Here is a 20,831-nt window from a genome sequence, read left to right as displayed (position 1 = left end):
ACAATCTGGGCTAAATTGTACTCGGCATCAAAAGCCCATTGTGCAGAGCTTATATTGTGCTTACAGCCATTTGCTAAGCAGCCTGTCTCCCTCTACTGGACCACAAGTTCAAGAACAGGGCCCATGTCTTAGTGTTGTGTGAACAATGTTTAACAGTATCTGATACATAGTAAGCCCTGAATTAGCCTGAATTGAACTAAACTCACAATTTTGTTTTCCCTTTAAAAACTAAAGGCCATCATTAAAGTGTGACTTCCAAAATGAATACTTCTCCAGTGGTGTCTGCCTTGCTGAGAGTATGACAGAAATCTGCCATCCTGGTTCTGGGTACAATATTCCTTTGTAATGCTGTCTCAGCTTATTTTACCTATTCTGATATTTGTTCAATTGACTGCTGACTAGTTTAACTTAAACCCTTAATTTTCACACCTGATACTCCCTAAACCATACCTCCCTATTCTTGAGTTAATGCCGATGATTGTGATTCTTACTATAGGTCCTTCCTGTTTAAGAAGACAAATTTTCTTTCACTTTAGGAAAGAGCTAACAATCACCTTTGAATCTTTTCTGCAGAAGCTGATCGTTTTCAGAATTGCCCAGCGTGCTCTCATCCCATTGGTAAGGAGATAGGTTAAATGGACTTAGGCCCACCTCCCAATTATCAGTGACATATGAATCATTGGTATTTGGCTACAGTTGTTGAAATATTTATAAACCAACCTAACTCATTGACATTCTGCCACATTTATCTTGTTCATAAGGCTATGTGAGAAAACACCTGTGCTACAGCTATCATCCTATCAAAATTTTGGCATAATTGAAAAATTCCTTGTCCTTTGTGAATAACACTTTTATTTCACAGTACTGTGGAAACATCCTTTTAATAATCCATTTTAGAATCTTGTCTAAGAAGCATACTAAGTTCATGAGTGTATAGTTTATATCAAGCCTTCATTTAAACTTATGGTATCAATATGATATCTAGCTCAGACTAATTAGATGGTCTGAAGCAGTAGCAGTGCTCTTGTTTTACAGATAATGTAACCTGGGGGGAGCCAAATTATGATACGCAACTATTTAAACTATTTCATTGGTATCATTCTGAACCACAATTAATGTTAAGTGGCAACACAGAATAATTAAATAACAGCCTAGACTACAGTCATCTTAGCATCAAAACAATTACAACATTTCACTATATTAGTAGAGGGAGAAAACCACAAAGGGGGTGGGGGTGAGAGGAGAGAAGTAGAATGACTAGAATCTAGCTGATCAGGTAATAAACTTTAATTAATTAAAAATAAACTAATGGTCAATTCCAAACTGTCATGACTACTGGACTTTGGGGGAACAGTAGCTGACAGACCAGCCTAACATAGCCATCAGACATGCATCAACTGTCAAAACAATTTTTGTACAGACCATGGTTATAAGAAGCTGAATTGTAATTAATACTAGACTGTAAAATACTAGCTGCAACAAATCAAAACACAGATCTTACTCCTGCATAGTATGGAATCAACTTATTAGCCAGAGAGATCCTACAAGCAAGGATTCCCCAGTAGCAATGAGCACACCAAGAACCCAGATTTGGTTTCTAATACCATTCTCCAGTAAAAGGAACCAAGGCTCCTTGGAGGGGCAGGAAATAAACCAGATAGTTTGGAACATTTTGTAGTCCCAGAAAGGAAGAAAGTTAAGGAAAAAAAAAAAAAACCACAATGATGGGAGTATGTTATAGGGACACAGAAGCTAACTGGAAGAGCTCCAATAGCCAAAGCTGGAACAATCTGATCAAAAACAATACCCAAACTATTAAATAAATATCCATGAGTCCACATTGATAAGAATAAGTGTTTGAAAAAAATGGATGAGAGACAAATCTGCTCAGAATTCCAAATAATTTGTGTAGATTCTCCACTCCCAAGGAGGTGGAACACAATTCACTCCTAAGTGTGAGCTGCTCATAGTTGAGAGCCTTCCCCTAAGACAGTGTGAATTCCTGGGAGAGCCTGTGTTCTCAGGACCACAGTGCTCTCCAAACTTTTTCCATGTGTGCTGCCTCTGTTCCTACAGTCATCCAAGCATGAGACTTGCCCCTTACATCTGTTGATAAAAACAAAATGAGACAACCTACTATACATAAAATAGATAAGCAACAAGGATTTGCAGTACAGCACATGGAACTACATTCAGTCTATAATGGAAAATAATATGAAAAATACATATATTTAGAACTGATTCACTTTGCTGTATACCTGAAGCTAACACAGTATTGTAACTCAACTAACAAAACAAAAACCACACAACTACAACAAAATCAAAATATCCCTCTTCCATGAAGCACTGAAGAGTTGAACAGGCTGAAGCTGGACCAACGGTTTTCCATCACAGCAACACGAAGACCTCCAAACACAATGGCAGGTATTGCCATTCTCAGACATCAGCACCCTTAGTAGGCATTTTCCTGGTCTTTCACCTCCACCCACTCCCAGTCTCAGCCACGTTTCATCCTGTTGGTTGGTTCTTCTATCCTGAACATTCCTTCTCTCCTTTCCCTGCTCTTTTCTCCCCCTACTTCACAGGAGTAAATCTCTTAATATATAGAGCAATTCACTGAGGTCCTTGAATTATCTAGGAATTCTCCCAAAGACAGTAGTTTTTGGAGATGCCCATCTTTAGGTTTAGAGAGATGAAGAGCTTAAATAAAGAAGTTCTGAGGGTTGGTGACAGAGGTGACAAGGTTTAGGCGGCAGTCTGCTCTTCCAGATACATAATCCATGTACAAAGGACAAGCAAGCCCGTGAACATATTAGATTCATATAATTCATATTAATTTTGAGGCTGAAAGGTACCCTGCAGGTTACTTAGTTCTCCAGCTGAAGAAAGTAAGACCTAGAGCTATTAAGTCAGCCACTTTGGGCCATGTCTTCTACAGACTCTGTCATTGTGGAATACAAATTTTCAACCAAGGGCTCGTGGAATGTAATCTTTTAACAGGTTTTCACATTTGAACTTCTGGATACAGTAGCCAGCAACTAATTCAACATCAGAAAAAAGTCTTAAAAAAATTGTCTCTAGTAAAAAAGGATGAGATATTTGAAAATACTAAGTATATATTTTCTAGAGGCAGAATTGGCAAAGGCGCTCTTTACAATGGGTGGGCGGTACCTTTAAACATCATAAAACCATTGATCCCATCCCAAACTTCTAATTCAATCTAACAAGAAATAAAACCTCTTCTCGCAGTCACCATTATCCCAATTACGGCAATAACGACTTCCTCTTCTACCGAGTCGGCTGACATTAAAAATCTCTAAACTCCCTAATCTGTCCTGGTTCGAGAATATACTAATCTGGCTGATTCAGAAACTACTTACGGATTTACTCGGGGAAAGAGTGCTAAGCAAAAATCAATTTATTTCAAAGCGTCTAGAAATCCCGAATCCCGATGTCCACAGCGAGGTTCTGAGAATTAAACTCCTCCAAATGCGCATCTTTTATCCTATATTCGTCCATAGAAAGAGTTCAACTGAAAAGAGATAGACAATGAAATAAATGAGTGGGCTTGGGATGGGGGGAACCTGACGCCACCAGCCGGGGCGAGTCACCTGAGCAGCGCAAGGCAGGGGCGACGCGGAGCGACGCTCGCAGACACGCAGAGAAACGAGCGACTACGGAAAGCGGGAGGCCGCAGGCGACGCGCTCACTCCCCGTCGCCGGGCGGGCCGAAGCCCCCAGTCCTCGGCCCCCGCGCAAGCGACGCCGGGAAATGCCCACATCCGGGAAACCTGCAGCGGAGTGCGGCGGCGGCGACACCGAGTGGAAGGCAAAATGGCGGCGGCGGCGGCCTGGTGCTAAAGGGAGAGCCAGGTCCCCGCGACCCCCGCGACGGGCCGCGCTGGCCCGCGGCAGTCCCCCGGCGTCTCTGCCCGCCCTGCCCCACCGGGGATACTCGGAGTCCCCGGGACGGCCTCCGGCCGCCTCGCCGCCCGCCCTCGGGCCCGTGGCCGCTGTCCAGGAGCCCCTCTCTCCCCTGCAGGTAGGTCCGAGGCTGGCGTAGCGGGTGGGGCGCACTCTCTTCTCCCGCGCCGGAGTTGGCGGGGCGGTGGCCGCCGGGGCCCACGCCCATCCCCGCTGGCGGGGGTCCAGGGGCTGCTACGGACTGGCGGGCCGGGCCGGCCCGGTGCGGGCCCGACTTGGCTGGTTGCACGGACCTGAGCGGAGCCCTGCCCTGGGGAAGCGAGGGTTGGCCGCGTCCGGGGCTGGAGGAAGAGCCCCGGGCTTTGCGGCCTTGGAGGTTCAGGTTGGGCTAGGAAGAGCCGGTGTCGCCGGAGGCCGTGCGCGGACTCCCTCGCACCTCCACCCTTATCCGCAACACGCACGGGTCAGCGGTGTTCAGGAAGGAGGGAAAAGCGAAGGGTGGGAAAAGCGAAAGGTAGTTCTGAAGGAAATTCGCAGTAACAGAGACGCAGTTCTTTCATCCCAGAGGGACCCGATGCTGGATATACCTTGAAGAAATTCTCGGAATTTCTACTTACAGTCCACTGTAAATAGGGTACTGTTCATAGCTGGAAGGAGTAGGAGAGATGGAGGGATCTCTGTGGAGTAGGCGTGTGTATGTAAATACAGAAAAGGAAGGAAAGGAAATTAAGGGAACATTGTTTATTATAACTTCAAAAAGAATTTGTATCACAAAGAATGACTCTCAGGTGACTTGATTTAACCCCATTCTCCAATTGAAAGTTCTTTTCTAAGGGAAGAAAATGTAATGTCTGTTGACCCATGTGTTAATATTACTCAAAATATATCGTCATGTAGAAGTTATTCATAAATCTAGTGAGAAATAAGTATAATCTCGCACAAATAATATTGTTTCATTCCGGTTAGGGAAATGAATTTGAATCATGTGAAGCTTGAATTTGAATCATGTGAAGCTTGTCCGGCCTTTATGGATTATATATTGAGGATTAAGAATTTTTTATCAAATTTCCTCCATGTGGAAGAAACGGTAGGACATTATAATTGGAATGAATGTTCTCTGCTAAGGTGTCTACGTTTGTGATTTAACTCAGGTTATTTCTGTGATAAGTTGACAGACAGGTAAAATGAGCTAGTTGATTCCCTAAGGCAGTGGAGGAATTTGACTGATTTAACAGTAAAAGAAGTAGCATTGTGTTCCTCTGATCGGCTGCTCCTGCAAGAAACTAGATCATGGTACATGCCAGGGAAGGCGCATTTTTTTCTATGCCTGAATATGTATTGAATATGACTTGCCACTCTTCAAAAGCAAATAATAAAATACTTCTGCTACATATTTTTGATATCATGTGTGGATATCCTTCTGTAGGTTGAGTTTTTGTTTTTGTTTTTAATGCTTCTCCTCGTTACTCTACGTAAATGTAGTCTAGGAACAGTTTCAGTTCTGGTTATTTAGTTTTTGTTCTAGATGTTATATTTACATTAGTGGGGGATTTTTGTAGACCGCAAAAGTTATTTAGTCATTGATCAACATTTTTATCAAGTAGAAATGGCAGTCATTTTTCAGCATGAAGATAAAATATGGTGATTGTTTTTACTTTTGCTAAGTTAATTCTTAGAAACTGAATTGGAGAAGATGTCATCAGTATGCAGAGATTCTTGAATATTGCTGTATGAACAACTAAGACTATGGTGCTAAGACAGTACATATTACTGTTGCTATTCTTATGACTGATTTAGTCAAATTTTGAGACAGGCCATCTTTCTTAAAAACCTAATTCAGGGCTTCCCTGGTGGCGCAGTGGTTGAGAGTCCGCCTGCCGATGCAGGGGACACAGGTTTGTGCCCCGGTCCGGGAAGATCCCACATGCCGTGGAGTGGCTGGGCCCGTGAGCCATGGCCGCTAAGCCTGGGCGCCCAAAGCCTGTGCTCCGCAACGGGAGAGGCCACAGCAGTGAGAGGCCCGCGTACTGCCCCCCCAAAAAAAAAAACCTAATTCAACCTAAGGTAACACTGTGAAATCTTCTATTGTAATGGGATCTATTCTTCTTCTAAGCTGGACAGTGATATTTGTTTGGACTCACATTTTCACATTTGATGAAGGTCTGAACTTTCTAAGAAATGGAGGTTTTGTCTTTTCAGTCTAACCAGTTTAAGTATCTCTTCAAAGAATGTGAGTAGTTATAATCCCTTAGGAAAACTCAAGATGTAGGTATGGTAAAAAGAGCCCTGGGCTGGTTCAGGATGTGTCAAGTCCATTCCTAGCATGATGTTGAGATGCCTAAATGGTCTTAGGCAGGACACATTACCTCTCTGGATCCATTTGCTCATCTGAAATTATAAATATATATATGTAGATATATAGGTAGATATACATATATAGAGATAGATATACCTATCAATCTATCTGTCTATATCTATATATCTCCAAGACACCTATGCTCTGTCAATCTGTGATCTAGTAGGAAAAATAAGTTTTATTTGACTGTGCAAAGTGCATTTGGAGTTCAGAGGAGGTTGACAGCTACCAGTTCAATGAAAACTTCAGGAAGGAAGCATTTGAATGGGACCTTCAAGGTTGGGTATAATTTCTACAAGAAGAAATATGGCAGAGGGGCTCTTCCAAGAGTAGTGAACAGGAAGAGTAAGAACATGAAAGTAGAGAAGCACAAAGTACATTAGCTGAGAGCAAGTAATTTGGCTTGGTTAGAATCTGGGTAAGATAGTGGAAAGAGTAAGAAGATAATAACTAACATTTATTGAGTCGGGCACTTATTCTAAACATTTGACATGCATTAAACTTATTTAATGCTTAAAATAACCCTATTTAAATAGGACTATTATTGCGCACATTTGAAGATGAAGGAACTGAGGCACAGCTGAGATCACAAAGCTATTGTAGTTACTGGTAGAACTGGGATTTGTACCCTGCTCTTTGACCCAGATCTCTGACTTTAACTAAGTTAAAGGAATCATTGAGGGTTCTGGAGTAGGGAGGTAGCATGATCAGAACTATGTATTAGGAAGACTCATCTGGCACCAGTGTAGCATGGGTTAAAGAGGTAAGCTGTTTAGTGTTGAAGTGTTCTTCTAAAAATTCTCTTTACTTATTAGAGTTTTCACATATCAGTTTCACGTTTGTTAATGCCAGTGTCAACCATACCTTGTTGGAGGGATTGTAAATTAGTATACCTTTCTGGAAGACAACCTGACAATAAGTATCAGAATTTTAAATATGCATTCTCTTTGACCCAGCAATTCCACTTCTCGGAATTTATCTTAAGGGAAATGCTCAATAATGGGTGCACAAGAATTTTTTTTTAATGGATTGTTTAAATGGTTACAACTCTGTAAATATACCAAAAACCATTGAATTATACACTTTATTATTTAGTCAGTTATTTTTGGCTATACCACCGTGCAGTATGCGGGATCTTAGTTCCCTCACCAGGGATTGAACCCGTGCCGCCTGTAGTGGAAATCCCAGCACAAGAATTTTTATTGCCACAGTTTTTATTAACTAATTTTTATATGTAGAAGGAATATGTGTATACATGTAAGCTATGAAGCATAGTAAAATGAACATCCATGAACTTACCACCCATCCTCAGAACTAGAATATTACCAATACAATTGAAGTTATCACTGTTTAAAACATTATTTATAATAGCAAAAATTGGAAATAACCTAAAGGACCATCAGTAGGGGATAGATAAGTTATGATACGTCTACATGATGTAATTCAATGTATAGTTATTTTAAAAAGATGAGGTTGAATTGTCATATTTCCTCAGTTCCAAGACACCATTAAGTCTAAAACAAGCAATCTGTTTAGTAACAATTTTTCAGGGGAAAGAAAATAAGCATGGTTTTTAACTAACCTTCAATAGAATACATTTATCCATTCAATTGTATACCATTCAGTTTTTTTTGAGTCTTAGCTTTATTCACATTCAGAATCTAGAATTCTTCTGATTTACTTTGGGCTTTGGTTAGTTAACAGATAGCATCATGGTGGCGTGCTGCTTTTCATAACCCCAGTTAATTATCGTGAACCTCTTTATTGACTTTATGATTGAGTATATGATTTTGAGACATGTCGAAGAATACTGGAGTTTTGTCTTCCTTTTCTTTTGCTTAAACTCTTAGTTTTGTTTTTTCTCCTGAGTTGAGTGAGTTATTGTTAGAAATTAAACAGCTTCTTCTGAAGGTAACTCAAAAGGTTTGCCAGGTATTTGAGTGCTTGTACTTCATAAAAGACTTTTACCTTTGAAAATTCAGTGATCTCACCTGAATTTGGCAGTTGTTTATGCCTTTAATTGCATTGTCTTTTTTTTTTTTTTTTTTTGGCTGCATTGGGTCTTTGTTGCTGAGCCCAAGCTTTCTCTAGTTGTGGTGAGTGAGAGTTACTCTTTGTTGTGGTGTGCAGGCTTCTCATTGCGGTGGCTTCTCTTGTTGTGGAGCATGGGCTCTAGGCATGCGGCCTCAGGAGTTGTGGCTTGCGGGCTTAGTTGCTCCGCGGCATGTGAGATCCTGGACCAGGGATCAAACCCGCGTCCCCTGCGCTGGGAGGTGGATTCCTAACCACTGTGCCACCAGGGAAGTCCTGCATTGTCTATTATATGACAATTTCTGAGTACATAATGCTGCATTATAGTGGAATCTTTTTGAAGACATTTGAGCATTAATCAAGGGTCTAGATTCAACCATGTGGTGCTGCCAGTGAAAATAATACAATTGAAGTGACAAGGAAATTTGGCCTTTTATTTATGGTCAGGTTAGCTATGTGTGTTGTCTGCTATTCCAGAACTCCACTTTGGAGCTGGCAAATTCCTTTTAATACTGATTTTAAGATATACTCAGTTTCAGAAATGTTAAAATGTGGAAAAGCATGTATCTGAGAATCAAGAAAACACTATACTTTATGTCCTAGGAAGACATTCATAGTATTATGTTATTCTTTTGCTAGCATGTTGGGCCCTAATCAGCAGTAGCTAGATTCACAGGTCCTATGGTCCATATGTCCAGTACTCTCTTCATCAGGTCCGGATATAGCTCCTCTTGGCTCAGAGACCTTTGAAGTTATCTTCGCTCTCTGTCTCCCACTCACTCACCACATTACACAATAGTAAAACAGGGACAGGAGGGCATAATAAGCACTACTGTTAGAAAAGGAGAAGAATGAGAAATAGCAATTGCTGATAAAATAGTTTCAAAACCACCATAGGCAGATCTTGTGAAAGCAACCAGCGCTGGAGGAAGGGGAGATTCCTTTACTGGACCTTGATTCAGTTGTCTGGGAGGAACTCCCTCATCCATTGTTTTTTGTAACTGTTGGCCATTGCTCTCCAAGAACCTCCTGGGAGTCCTTTTTCCTTAATCATCCTTGGTCACCTATGAAGTGTGAGCTTTGGGGGAATAGTCCGTCTTTGGAAGGTGCAAATCTTTCTTGACTAAGTTACTGCTCGTAGGAGTTGAGAGCCCAAGGGTTTTAAATTTTGAATAGTTGAAGGGTTTTTTAGTTTGAGCTTGAGTGGTTTTTCAAAAAAAAATTTTTTTAACAAAACTGTTTCCTCAATTTAGAAAGCTTCTGATGTGTTTAATTCCAGTCAGTTGCATGTGTCAGTAACCATAACCAAAGTTCACATGTGTTAGTAACCTCATCCAAAGATTTGAGAACTCCCATTTCACTTCTCACTTGGTTATTTGAGGGAAGGCCATACCCTTAACGTTGGTTTTTGTTGTTGTTTTAAACCACTGAGGTACTTTAATCAGCCAAGAAGTTTCAGTGGGCACCTGCGCTCAGAATCTTTTCATCCTACCTCTTCATGTTGGGGTCTAAAAGCGAGCTGCTTTTCCAGTTCTGCAAGACTTTAAATTAATGAACCCTTTCTGTCCCTTTCTATTTTTGTTTGCAAATAAGCTGCTTTTTTTCATGACCTTGTCATTTATTTGTATTGCTTTGCCAAATAGCCAGTAGCAGCCAGCATACGCTTCTAAGATTCTCTTTTCTAAACTCTTGTCATAGAACTACAAGTTCAGTAGGCTGTTTGTTACCTTGTGAGTTATAACAGGCAAACCACTTTATCAAGTATTTTGCCACTGTGAAACATGGTTCTCCATTTTTCCAGCCTCCGGTATCAGTTCCCTTGAAGCCCTCAACCTGACCACTTGGCCGTACTGGCCTACATTATAGCGGCACCTCACTTCTAGGTACCAATTTCTGTATTAGGGTAATGAGAGACTACGTATACAGATAGACAATGGCTAGATCATATATGAAAGTAGAACTCTGACCCACAGTCTTAGTAGCAATAGTCCCAAACAGTCAAGTCTTGGTCAGTAGATGCCAGCTTCTCTCAGGACCAACAAGAGAAAACCAAATATACTTCCCAAAACAATCACATAGGATGTCCCACTTTTAGTTAGCTGGCCACCAGCTTCCTCATGACAGCAGCCTACAACTAGAGCATACCTGAAGTCTTTTTCCGCTTCCCTGCCTGCCTTTGAGTCTCTGCTAAACACGAGTGACAGTGGCCAACTCCCTTCCAATAGCAAGCTCTGAATAAATAGACTCTGCTTGTTTTGACGGTCTTTATTGCCACAATAATATTAGGCTGTTTTGTGGTAACAAATCCCAAAATATCAATGACTTAACACAACAGAGATTTCCTATCTTGCTCACACACAGTCCAATGGGGGTCGTTAGTAAGCCATCCAGTGGCTTAGGGACCCACAGTCCCCTATCATGTGAAGCTACCATCTCAAAATGTGACCTGGATTGTCATTGAAGCAGGAAAGCAACAGATGGAGAAGCACAGTGGCTTTTAACTGCCTTGGCCCAGAATGGACACACATTACAGATACCTACTAGCGGGGCTTTGGCAACTAACTGGGAAATAGAGGGCAGTATGTTAGTGTAGTCTCTGCCACAGGTATTAATCAAAAGCAATTGGATGAAGACATGCCACATTTCCTCCATTTCACCATTTCTGACATCAGGTGATGCAGATCATATTACAATTGAAATGAACATTTAAACATAATGTTTCTGTTATTTCCCTTGAAAAGCTAATGTTGAAACAATATTGTTACATAGAATTAATGGTTTCTTTAAAGAAATCCTGTGTGTTTTAGTGTACTTTGTATTTGAATAAGAATAATTTGTAAGGCGGGGAGGGGAAACTGGGATGAAGTAAGAGAGTAGCATTGACATATATACACTACCAAATGTAAAATAGACAGCTATTGGGAAGCAGCTGCATAGCACAGGGAGATCAGCTCAGTGCTTTGTGACCACCTAGAGGGGTGGGATAGGGAGGGTGGGAGGGAGGCTCAAGAGGGAGGGGATATGGGGATATATGTATACATACAGCTGATTCACTTTGTTATACAGCAGAAACTAACACAACATTGTAAAGCAATTATATTCCAGTAAAGATGTAAAAATAAATAAATAAATAATTTGTAGCAGAACCATTCCAAGATACAGAGCGCTATAGTCATTTCATTTTCTTTATTCTTTTGCTTTTGGTTTTGGAAAACTCAAGTATACACAGAAGTAAAGAGAACAGTACAGTGAACTCTCATGTACCCATCACCCGGCTACAACAATCATCAGTTTATCACTTTTGTCTCATCCAAATCTCCATCCACTTCATCACAAAACCAAATTACTTTGAAATACCAGGCATCATATCTTATTCACAAGTATTTCTACATGTATATGAAAGAGCTAAGTGTAAACTAATCATTTATTTAAACCTATAACACATTATCACATGTATCCCAGAACTCAGTCATTTCTGTGACCACTGTGCACTCACTTGGATGTTAGGAATGTTAGTCAAAGTACAGAGTTATAGAATATAGGACTAGAGTGAAACTCACTGGTCCAGCGTTCTCTAAAGTATATTACACAGAGCATGAATCCCATAAAATGCTCTGGGGGAAAAAGTTCTTTGGTCAGAAAAGTTTGGTCAACACGACATTCTCTTCTTGTAAAGTCACATGATAATGTAAAAGAATGACATCATATTTTGTGTGTTACGATCCCATTTTGATTAAGAGTAATATATGTTAGAGTATGAAGTATTAATAGTGATTGTATTAGTTTTCTGTGCCTTATGTAACAAATTACTACAAAATTGAAGGCTTAAAACAACATAAATGTTTTCTCATACAGTTCTGGAGGTTAGAATTCTAAAATCAGTATCACTGGCCCAAAATCAAGTTGTTAGCAAGGCCACTCTCCCTTAGGAGGTTCTAGGAGAAAAGCAGTTCCTTGCCATTTCCATCTTTCTTTTGGCTGCCAGCATTCCTTGGCTTCTGGCTGCACCCTCTAGTCTCTGCCTCCATGGTCACATTGCCTCCTCCTATTCTGTGTATCAAATCTCCCCCGCCTCTCATGCATGTACTGCTCAACTGGATAATTGTTGATAATCTCCCCATTTCAAATTCCTTAATGACATCTGCAAAGTCCCTTTTTCCAAATAAGATAACATTTTCAGATTCCAGGGATTTGGAAGTGATTATCTTTTGGGATGGCATTATTCAGCCTACTACAGTGATTCTCTCTCTGTTGAAGGAGGGACTTATGAGGGACTTCTACTTTACATAATTATATAATATTTGAATTTTTCAGTAAGGTCCATCTTTTTATAATTAGAAAAAAACCAAGATTATATTTTCTTAAGAGTAAAAAGAAGGAATAAATCACCTGCGTTTATTAGTTTAACAGATATTTTTGCACTGCCTGCTGTTTACCAGTTTCTGTTTTAGGGGGATGGAAGGCAAATGTAGTATCTTGACAGAGAGAAACAAAACTATGCTTATTTTGGTTTTTCTTCTCTATCAAGGAGAATGATCTTGGAAGTGGTAAAATAATAATGAAATGATGGCTAGGGGGCTTCCCTGGTGGCGCAGTGGTTAAGAATCTGCCTACCAATGCAGGGGACACAGGTTCAAGCCCTGGTCCAGGAAGATCCCATGTGCCACAGAACAACTAAGCCTGTGCACCACAACTACTGAGCCTGCACTCTAGAGCCCGCGAGCCACAACTACTGAAGCCCTCGTGCCACAACTACTGAAGCCCGTGTGCCTAGAGCCCGTGCTCTGCAACAAGAGAAGCCACCACAATGAGAAGCACGTGTACCACAACGAAGAGTAGCCCCTGTTCACTGCAACTAGAGAGCCCGCACGCAGCAACGAAGACCCAGAGCAGCCAAAAATAAATAAATAAAATTTTTTTTAAATTTTAAAATTAAAAAAAATAAATAAAATGATGGCTAGGGACTTCCCTGGTGGTCCAGTGGCTAAGACTCCGCACTTCCACTGCAGGGGGCACAGGTTCGGTCGGGGGACTAACATCCCTTATGCCACACCGCCCGGCCCAAAAAAAAAAAAAATGATGGCTAACTTGGAGTTGAAACCCAAAATAAGTGAGATATTAAAGGATTGCCTAGATGCTATAAATTAAGTGCAAACCAGATACTGAGAGAACTGACATGTGACATTGCACAACCACTGTTGTTAATCCTTGATGATGGAGAAATGATAGGTTCTATACTGGAAGTGGAAAATATCTTCCCTTTTAGAAAGGGTAGAGAGTTGATTCTGCAACTTTAGACTGGTGAGCTAAGTGTTAAACCTAGAAAAATTCATTAGTAAGCATTAATATTCTGGGAAGGCTGAGGGGAAAAAATGCTTATCATTAGAGACCAGCTTTCTTCATAAAAGCACAAGATGTATCAGTCCGAATTTCATTTATGAAATAATTATCAGTAGATTGGGTCATGTTGTAGACAGACGTAACAGTGACAAAGTTCATTATTTTTGTTTTTACAAAATGGAGAAATGTGGGCTGCTTGTCAAGTAGAATTTGATTGATTCATAACTAATTTAGCAGTTGTACCACAAAAGTACTGATTATTGAGGTGAAGTCATCAGGAAACTGTGCCTCTAGTGGTCTGCTTCAGGACTTCATCCTGTCTCAGGCCTTCTGCAAATATTCCTGTATGTGTATATATGTAATTAATATCCATAAATATAATTTTTAAAAATAAAAAGGTTTATTTTTAACAGCTGTATGATACAATTTATATACCATAAAGTTTGTTCATTTAAAGTGCATAATTCAGTGTTTTTTGTTTTTTTGTATGTTTACAGACCTGTACAACCATCGTGATAATCTTTTTTTTTTTTTTTTGAAACTGATATGGCTCTTATACTGGGCTGCATTGCCTTTGGGGCTGTTGCAGCCCTCCTGTTCTTTTTTTTTTTTAATTTTTATTGGAGTATAGTTGCTTTACAACGTTTGTGTTAGTTTCTGTACAGCCAAGTGAATCAGTCATACGTATACACATATCCACTCTTTTTTAGATTTCCCTTCCATTTAGGTCACCACAGAGCATTGAGTAGAGTTCCCTTTGCTATATATTAGGTTCTCCATCACAGTAGTCTAATTTTAGAATAGAAATTGGCTTTTATTTTATACAAAGTGTTTTGAAATTTGCCTTTTTTGCTTAAGAATATTAAAGAATATTATGGGTATCTGTTCATGAACTGCATCAGTCTTTTTAACATCTCCTTCATCACGTTATATAGATGTACTGTAAATACTCAAACAATTACTGATGAGCATCTAGATTGATGACATCTATATTTGCTCTTATAGATGGTATTGCCAGGAGCATTCTACAGTTTTAAACATTTGTGTGTATATTCCTGTAGTTGTATTGGGTTGTTCCTCTTAATCCTTGTTCAAGCCATAAGGTAAACCTTCTTACTCTAACCATTTTATGCCTCAGGAGGCAATTTTTGAGAGAATTAAATGCCAAAGTTCACATTGCTAATAATTAACAGAACAAATACTTGAATAGTTTTTGTTTGTTTGTTTTTTCATTACAAGTGCTGTGCTTTTCTAGCACCAGTAGGATTTTTACAAACTAGAGTGTATCCAGAAAAGCATGACAAGAATGACAAGAATTGGAGAACAGTTAAAGGAACTGGGATGTTTAGGAGACATGTTTATTTCATTTGTTTAACATGTATATTTATCGAGCACTCAGTATGTGCCAGGCTCTGATATAGGTGGTAGACAGACAGTGTTTATGAGACAAATAAGGTCCTGTACTTTTATGGAGCTTTTATTTCAGTGAGGGGAGGTTGACAACAAGTAAACAAGATAATTTTAGATAGTGGTAAGTATTAACAAGAAAATAAAACAGGGTAATTAGGTAACTGGGGAAAGGGTTTTTGAGGAGGTAACACAGGTGTATTGCCTCTACTTTGTAGATGAGAAAACTGAGGTTCAGAGAGTTTGGGTGAAACAGTTTGTAACTGGAACCATGGGGATATGAAACATTGCTAATTATCACCTATTTCTAGTCTCATTAAGTGTAATCACCACTCACATTACATGATGGTTGTTAAGAATGCAGACAAAGTTGTTTAGCATCAGCCTGTAATAGGCTCTGAATATGCACTGAGTGAGATTTCATGGTGTTGGATCCACATAGAACATTTCTAACAGTTGTTGCAGATCAAAAATGGAATGGCTTTCTTGAGTTAGTGATTTCCCTATCAGTGGGGATATTTAAGTAGATTTTAGGTGACTGTTGCTCCAGTGCATTGTAGAAGCCATTCATGCATTAAGTAAGGAATTAGACAAGTCCTTAGAGGTCCTTTCCTCACCTGTTGTTAATAAGCTTACTGTCTCTAGAGTCCCAGTCCACAGTTTGAGAAATAAATCCAAGCATCTGTTTTTGAAGCATAAAGGTATCTTCTGGACTAGTGATTTAAAAACCTTTTTAAAAGCGGCTGTTCCCTTTCTTTTAAAGCAGTTGTATACTTGAAGTCTGGTAGTAAAACCTAAAGTTGTAGCCACTAGATGAAGAATTTAATAATGGGAGGTTGCCCATTGTATTGTTCACTAGAAATCCTTTGCATTCGTATATACGGTTGACCCTTGAACATCGCGGGTTTGAACTGTGCGGGTCCACTTATACGTGGATTTTTGAATAGTAAATACTACTGTACTACAGGATCCATGGACTTGGAACTGAGGGTACAGAGGACCGATTATAAGTGACACCCAGATTTTCCACTGTGTGGTGGGTTGGTGCCCCAAACCCCTGTGTTGTTCAAGGGTCAGCTGTACTTTATATGCTTCCTAAAGCACTCTTGAAATTATTTTTTATCGTCATAACCAGTACTTTTGTAGATTAGGAAATAGGCACAACTAACATGTCCTGACTCTACAGTAATCCTTAATGGAGCCAGAACTATAACCTAGGTCTTTTAACTTATAAATCAGTGGGGTTTTTTCCCCCCTAATACAGTAGTCTTCCCTTATCCGTGGTTTTGCCTTCCAAGGTTTCAGTTACCCATGGTCACTTGTGGTCTGAAAATATTAAATGGAAAATTCCAGAAATAATTCGTAAGTTTTAAGTTGTGTATCGTTCTGAGTAGCATGGATGAAATCTTATGCCATCTGGCTCCATCCCACCGAGGAAGTAAATCATCCCTTTGTCCAGTGTATCCCTCTCGTTAGTCACTCAGCAGCCGCCTGGGTTATCAGAATGACTGTCATGATATTGCAGTGCTTGTGTTCAAGCAGCTCATGTTTTACTTAATAATGGCCCTAAGGCGCAAGAGTAGTGATGCTGGCAATTCCGATGCGCCGTAAAGTGCTTCCTTAAAGTGAAAGGGTGAACGTTCTTGATTTAATAAGAAAAAAAAAATAGTGTGCCAAGGTTTTAAGATCTACGGTAAGAACGAATCTTCTATACATGAAATTGTGTAGAAGGAAAAAGAAATTTGTGCTAGTTTTGCTGTCACACCTCAAACTGTAAAGGTCATGGCCACAGTATATGATAAGTGCTTAGTTAAGATGGAAAAAGCATTTCATTTATACAGTAAGATATTTTGAGAGAGAAATTATGTTCACATAACTTTTATTACAGTATGTGGTTATAATTGTTCTTTTTTTCTTTTTCTTTTGGCCGCAAGGCTTGTGGGATCTTAGTTCCCTGACCAGGGATTGAACTCTGGGCCCTTGGCAGTGAGAGTATAGAGTTCTAACCACTGTACTGCCAGCGAATTCCCATAATTGTTCTGTTTTATTATTAGTTAGTTGCGAATCTTTTACTGTGCCTAATTAATAAATTAAACTTTATCATAAATATGTATGTAAAGGAAAAAACATAGTACACTTGACCCTAGAACAACTTGGGGGTTGGAGTGCCAGCCCTCTGTGCAGTTGAAAACGGGCAGAGATAACTTTACAGTCAGCCTTCCGTTCTGCATCTTCAGGTTCAACCAACCTCCAGGTCGCGTCGTACCGTCTTTTCAACTATTTGTTGAAAAAAGTCCACATATAAATAGACCCATGCAGTTCAAACCCATGTTGTTCAGGGGTCTACTGTATATATAGGGATGGGTACTATCCGAGGTTTCAGGCATCCACTGGTGGTCTTAGAAGGTATACCCCGGAATTAAGGGGGTGCCTGACTACTATACATGGTACTGCTTTATCAGTCACTTTATAGCTTTGTTTGTTTTTTTATTTAGGTCGTAAAAATTTTAACATTCCTGGGGACTTCTACAAAGGATCTTTTTCAGTTTTGCTCAAAGGAAAGCTCTGAATCTATCAAGTAGCTCTTAAAGAAGTCTTTTGTGTGAGTTATATATATAGATGTTTTCATGAAGAGGAGTGAAAAGCCAGAAGGATATAGACAAATGAGGCCTAAGACCTTTCCTGCCAGTAACTACACTGGCAGCAGCCGACAAATGCTGCAAGAAATTCGGGAATCCCTTAGGAATTTATCCAAACCATCAGATGCTGCTAAGGCTGAGCATAACATGAGTAAAATGTCAGCTGAGGATCCGCGACAAGTCAGAAATCCACCCAAGTTTGGGATGCATCATAAAGCCTTGCTGGAAATTCGAAACTCTCTACAACCATTTGCAAATGAAACAAGTCGGAGTACTTCAGACGTTAATCCACAAATGCTTCAAGACTTGCAAGCTGCTGGATTTGATGAGGTAAGAATTTTTAAAAACAAAAGAAAGGGTTTTCCTTACCTTACACTACATAACACTTTTTAGGTGACCTCCTGCCCAGATGTTTCCTTTGAGAGAATTTAACTATGTATAGAAATTTGTATATTCTATCAACAAAGAATGTTGTTTACAATTTCATTAATTATTAAAACAAAATAATTATTATTTCTTTAGTTTTCTCTGTGGTTCTGAGATTAAAAGGTCAAGTCATGAAGTCAGAGTGGAAGTGCAGGTGAGGAAAGCCACAAGTGAGGGCAGGGCAAGGACATCTGTCTGTGTGCGGTAGTTTCCCTGGTGAGGGTGAGCCGAGTGGCTGTTTTAGAAATGAGGGCCCTAAGGGGATGAAGTTTAAGCTTATACTACAGAGAAGGAAGAGCGGCCAGAGACATCATTCAGCACTTAACGCTCACAGACCTCTCAGACTCAAAGCTTAACTTCAGAGAAACTAAAAATTTACTTGTTGATCAGTTTCCAAGAATTTCAAGTTTTTTTGGTGAAATTTCAGTTTATGTCAATTATGCTAAGTCTTTAATATTTACTTTTAAAACTCATTTTTAAAGTTTTCATAGTCTATTATTTAATCATACCCATTTTGTTTAGGTTACTAATAAAATTTATTTTCCATGATTACATAGTTTAGATGAATATTTTAGATAGCAGAAATCATTTTAGGTAAAAATTGGCCATGGAAATTGTAACTAAATGTGAATAATCAAGCATTGACTACATTTTCTTTCAAAATGATAGTAACTTTTTTCCTGATTATAAAAATAATATCTATTCCCTGTTAAAAATTAAACCATATAAGGAAGAAACTAAAAATTAGCTCCACTACACAAAAATAACTACCCTTAAAATTCCTTCACCTTGTTAATATTTTAGTGACCACGTTTTCAGATATCTCTGTATTTAATTTTAAAAATGAGAACGTAAGTATGCATTATAGTAAAGGATTTGAAAAGGGAGATTTACTACTAAACTAGGAAGAAAAAAAGATTATTCTTTCTGGCCCATTCTCTTCACTTGATTATTATTATTTCCTATTAATTTTATATTTAAGTGTTCTAAATATATTGGATTTGCACCAGAAAATATATGGGGGTGGGGGAGGAGAGGAGATCCTGGGATGTTTTCCTGGTTAGTAGTTGGAGGATTAAGGAAATGGCTTGAATGGAGAGTCTCTTAAAGTACTTTCTTCCTAATCCTTTAGCCAAAAGGCAAAGAATAAAGAGAAGGCTGAATCATTGGTCTTATTCTTTCCTCTTACATATTGCTAGGGAAAGGGAGTTTAGAAAATCACATGGCTGTAAAGGCCCTTAAGTGGTAATGTGTATGTCAGATAAATCACATCAGTAAATATGTATTTATGGAGCCCTTACTGTGTGTGAACCTGTCAATCAGGATAGGGAATCATACCAAAGATGGTCTGTACCTTTAAGGAACTTAAAAATTTTTTCTAATGTAGACAGTTTTAAGAAGTGTAAGGCATTGGTCAGTGCCCTGTTCTTTATTTGTTGGCAATAATAACAATAATTGCTTTGCATTACAAAGATATGTTAGCTTTACTGCAATCACACAGTTCAAAATTGTTTACCTTTTGACATTAATAGCCCCTTAAGCAAGGTTGCTTTACTAAAAGCATTTAGACATTTATCCAAATAACGAAGGAATGGTATTATATATACTCACAGTGATATTAAGAATATGGCAATTTTACTTCTTCTACCTCCTGAATCACTCATTCTGGTAGCTTCCCATTATGTTGCAGAATTTGTTCAAGATCCTAACTTGATACTTCAAAATTCTTATCTAGTTTTCGCTTTTTTTTTTGCCGCACCACGCAGCTTATGGGATCTTAGTTCCCTGACCAGGGATTGAACCCGGGCCCTCGGCAGTGGAAGCACACAGTCCTAACCACTGGACCACCAGGGAATTCCTTTCACTTCATTATTTTTATCATTTCATAAACTCTAATCTGTTCTTTAAGTATGCCAAGTTCAAGGCAGTTGAAATTTTTTGAGAATGTTTCTGGTGCTCTATAAAATTAAAACCTTAAATATTTCAAGATTAATTTTCTCGTAGGAATAAATGTTAAAAATTAAGGATTGATGCATTCTTGGGGCACATAAAGCTATAATCACTGCAGTGTATTTTTGTTTCTAAGCCTGAAGAACAAAAACATAGTAATGGGGACATAATGTTTTCTTAGCACATAAGACTTCTATTCCAAAGTTACTGATTTAAGGGTGCTCTTTTTCACACTGGCACTAAGACCCCCACTTAAGGAACACTTGGTTGATATTGCTACCGGTGTAAAAAATATTTTAACATATAGCAATAAAATTAAAAAATCAAAGCCAGCATAATCACCACCAAAATCACAGGCTGAAATTCTAGTGCATTTAACGATATGGTTCCTACAATGTTGAAAAAGAATGGTGGGTGTCAGTTTTCTTACCAACTGAGATAGCGCTGCCATGTGATACTAGCATAAATACAGTTACAGTTAACTTGGTTTAACCACTTTTAAAGTTAAGCACTCCCTGGTGAATTTTAATTTGGATGATTTGTATTATATTAAATTTGCACATAAAGTGAGACTTACGAATCCTTTGTATCTCACTACAAATTTGCAAAGTCTGATTGGCATAAAATGTGACCACACTGTACCTTTTTATCAGTTAAGGATTGAGTTTGGTTGCTTTTAATAAAAATCCAAATAATAATGCTTTAAACAAAATAGTGACTCAGTTTATACAGCTAGTATCGGTTCAGTCTCTTAAAAA

The 20,831-nt window shown here is 39.1% G+C and overlaps 1 protein-coding gene across 2 annotated transcripts in view; it reads left to right on the top strand.

Moving 5' to 3' along the window:
* The first annotated feature begins 3,909 nt into the window (after nt 1-3,909).
* The window catches only part of LATS1 (large tumor suppressor kinase 1), a 41,667-nt gene continuing 24,745 nt past the window's right edge, over nt 3,910-20,831 (top strand). The window contains exons 1-3 of one of the 2 annotated variants that reach the window (XM_019951497.3): nt 3,919-4,042; nt 4,891-5,011; nt 17,554-18,027. In XM_019951497.3, coding sequence (XP_019807056.1) covers nt 17,686-18,027 — 342 coding nt within the window. In that variant the 5' untranslated portion in view covers nt 3,919-4,042; nt 4,891-5,011; nt 17,554-17,685. Of the gene's footprint in view, nt 4,043-4,890; nt 5,012-17,553; nt 18,028-20,831 lie in introns of both variants that reach the window. The other variant, XM_019951496.3, reaches the window with a different exon arrangement.

Source organism: Tursiops truncatus, chromosome 12 (assembly GCF_011762595.2).
Source record: "Tursiops truncatus isolate mTurTru1 chromosome 12, mTurTru1.mat.Y, whole genome shotgun sequence".
Taxonomy (NCBI): domain Eukaryota; kingdom Metazoa; phylum Chordata; class Mammalia; order Artiodactyla; family Delphinidae; genus Tursiops; species Tursiops truncatus.
This window is presented reverse-complemented; position numbering and strand designations above follow the sequence as displayed.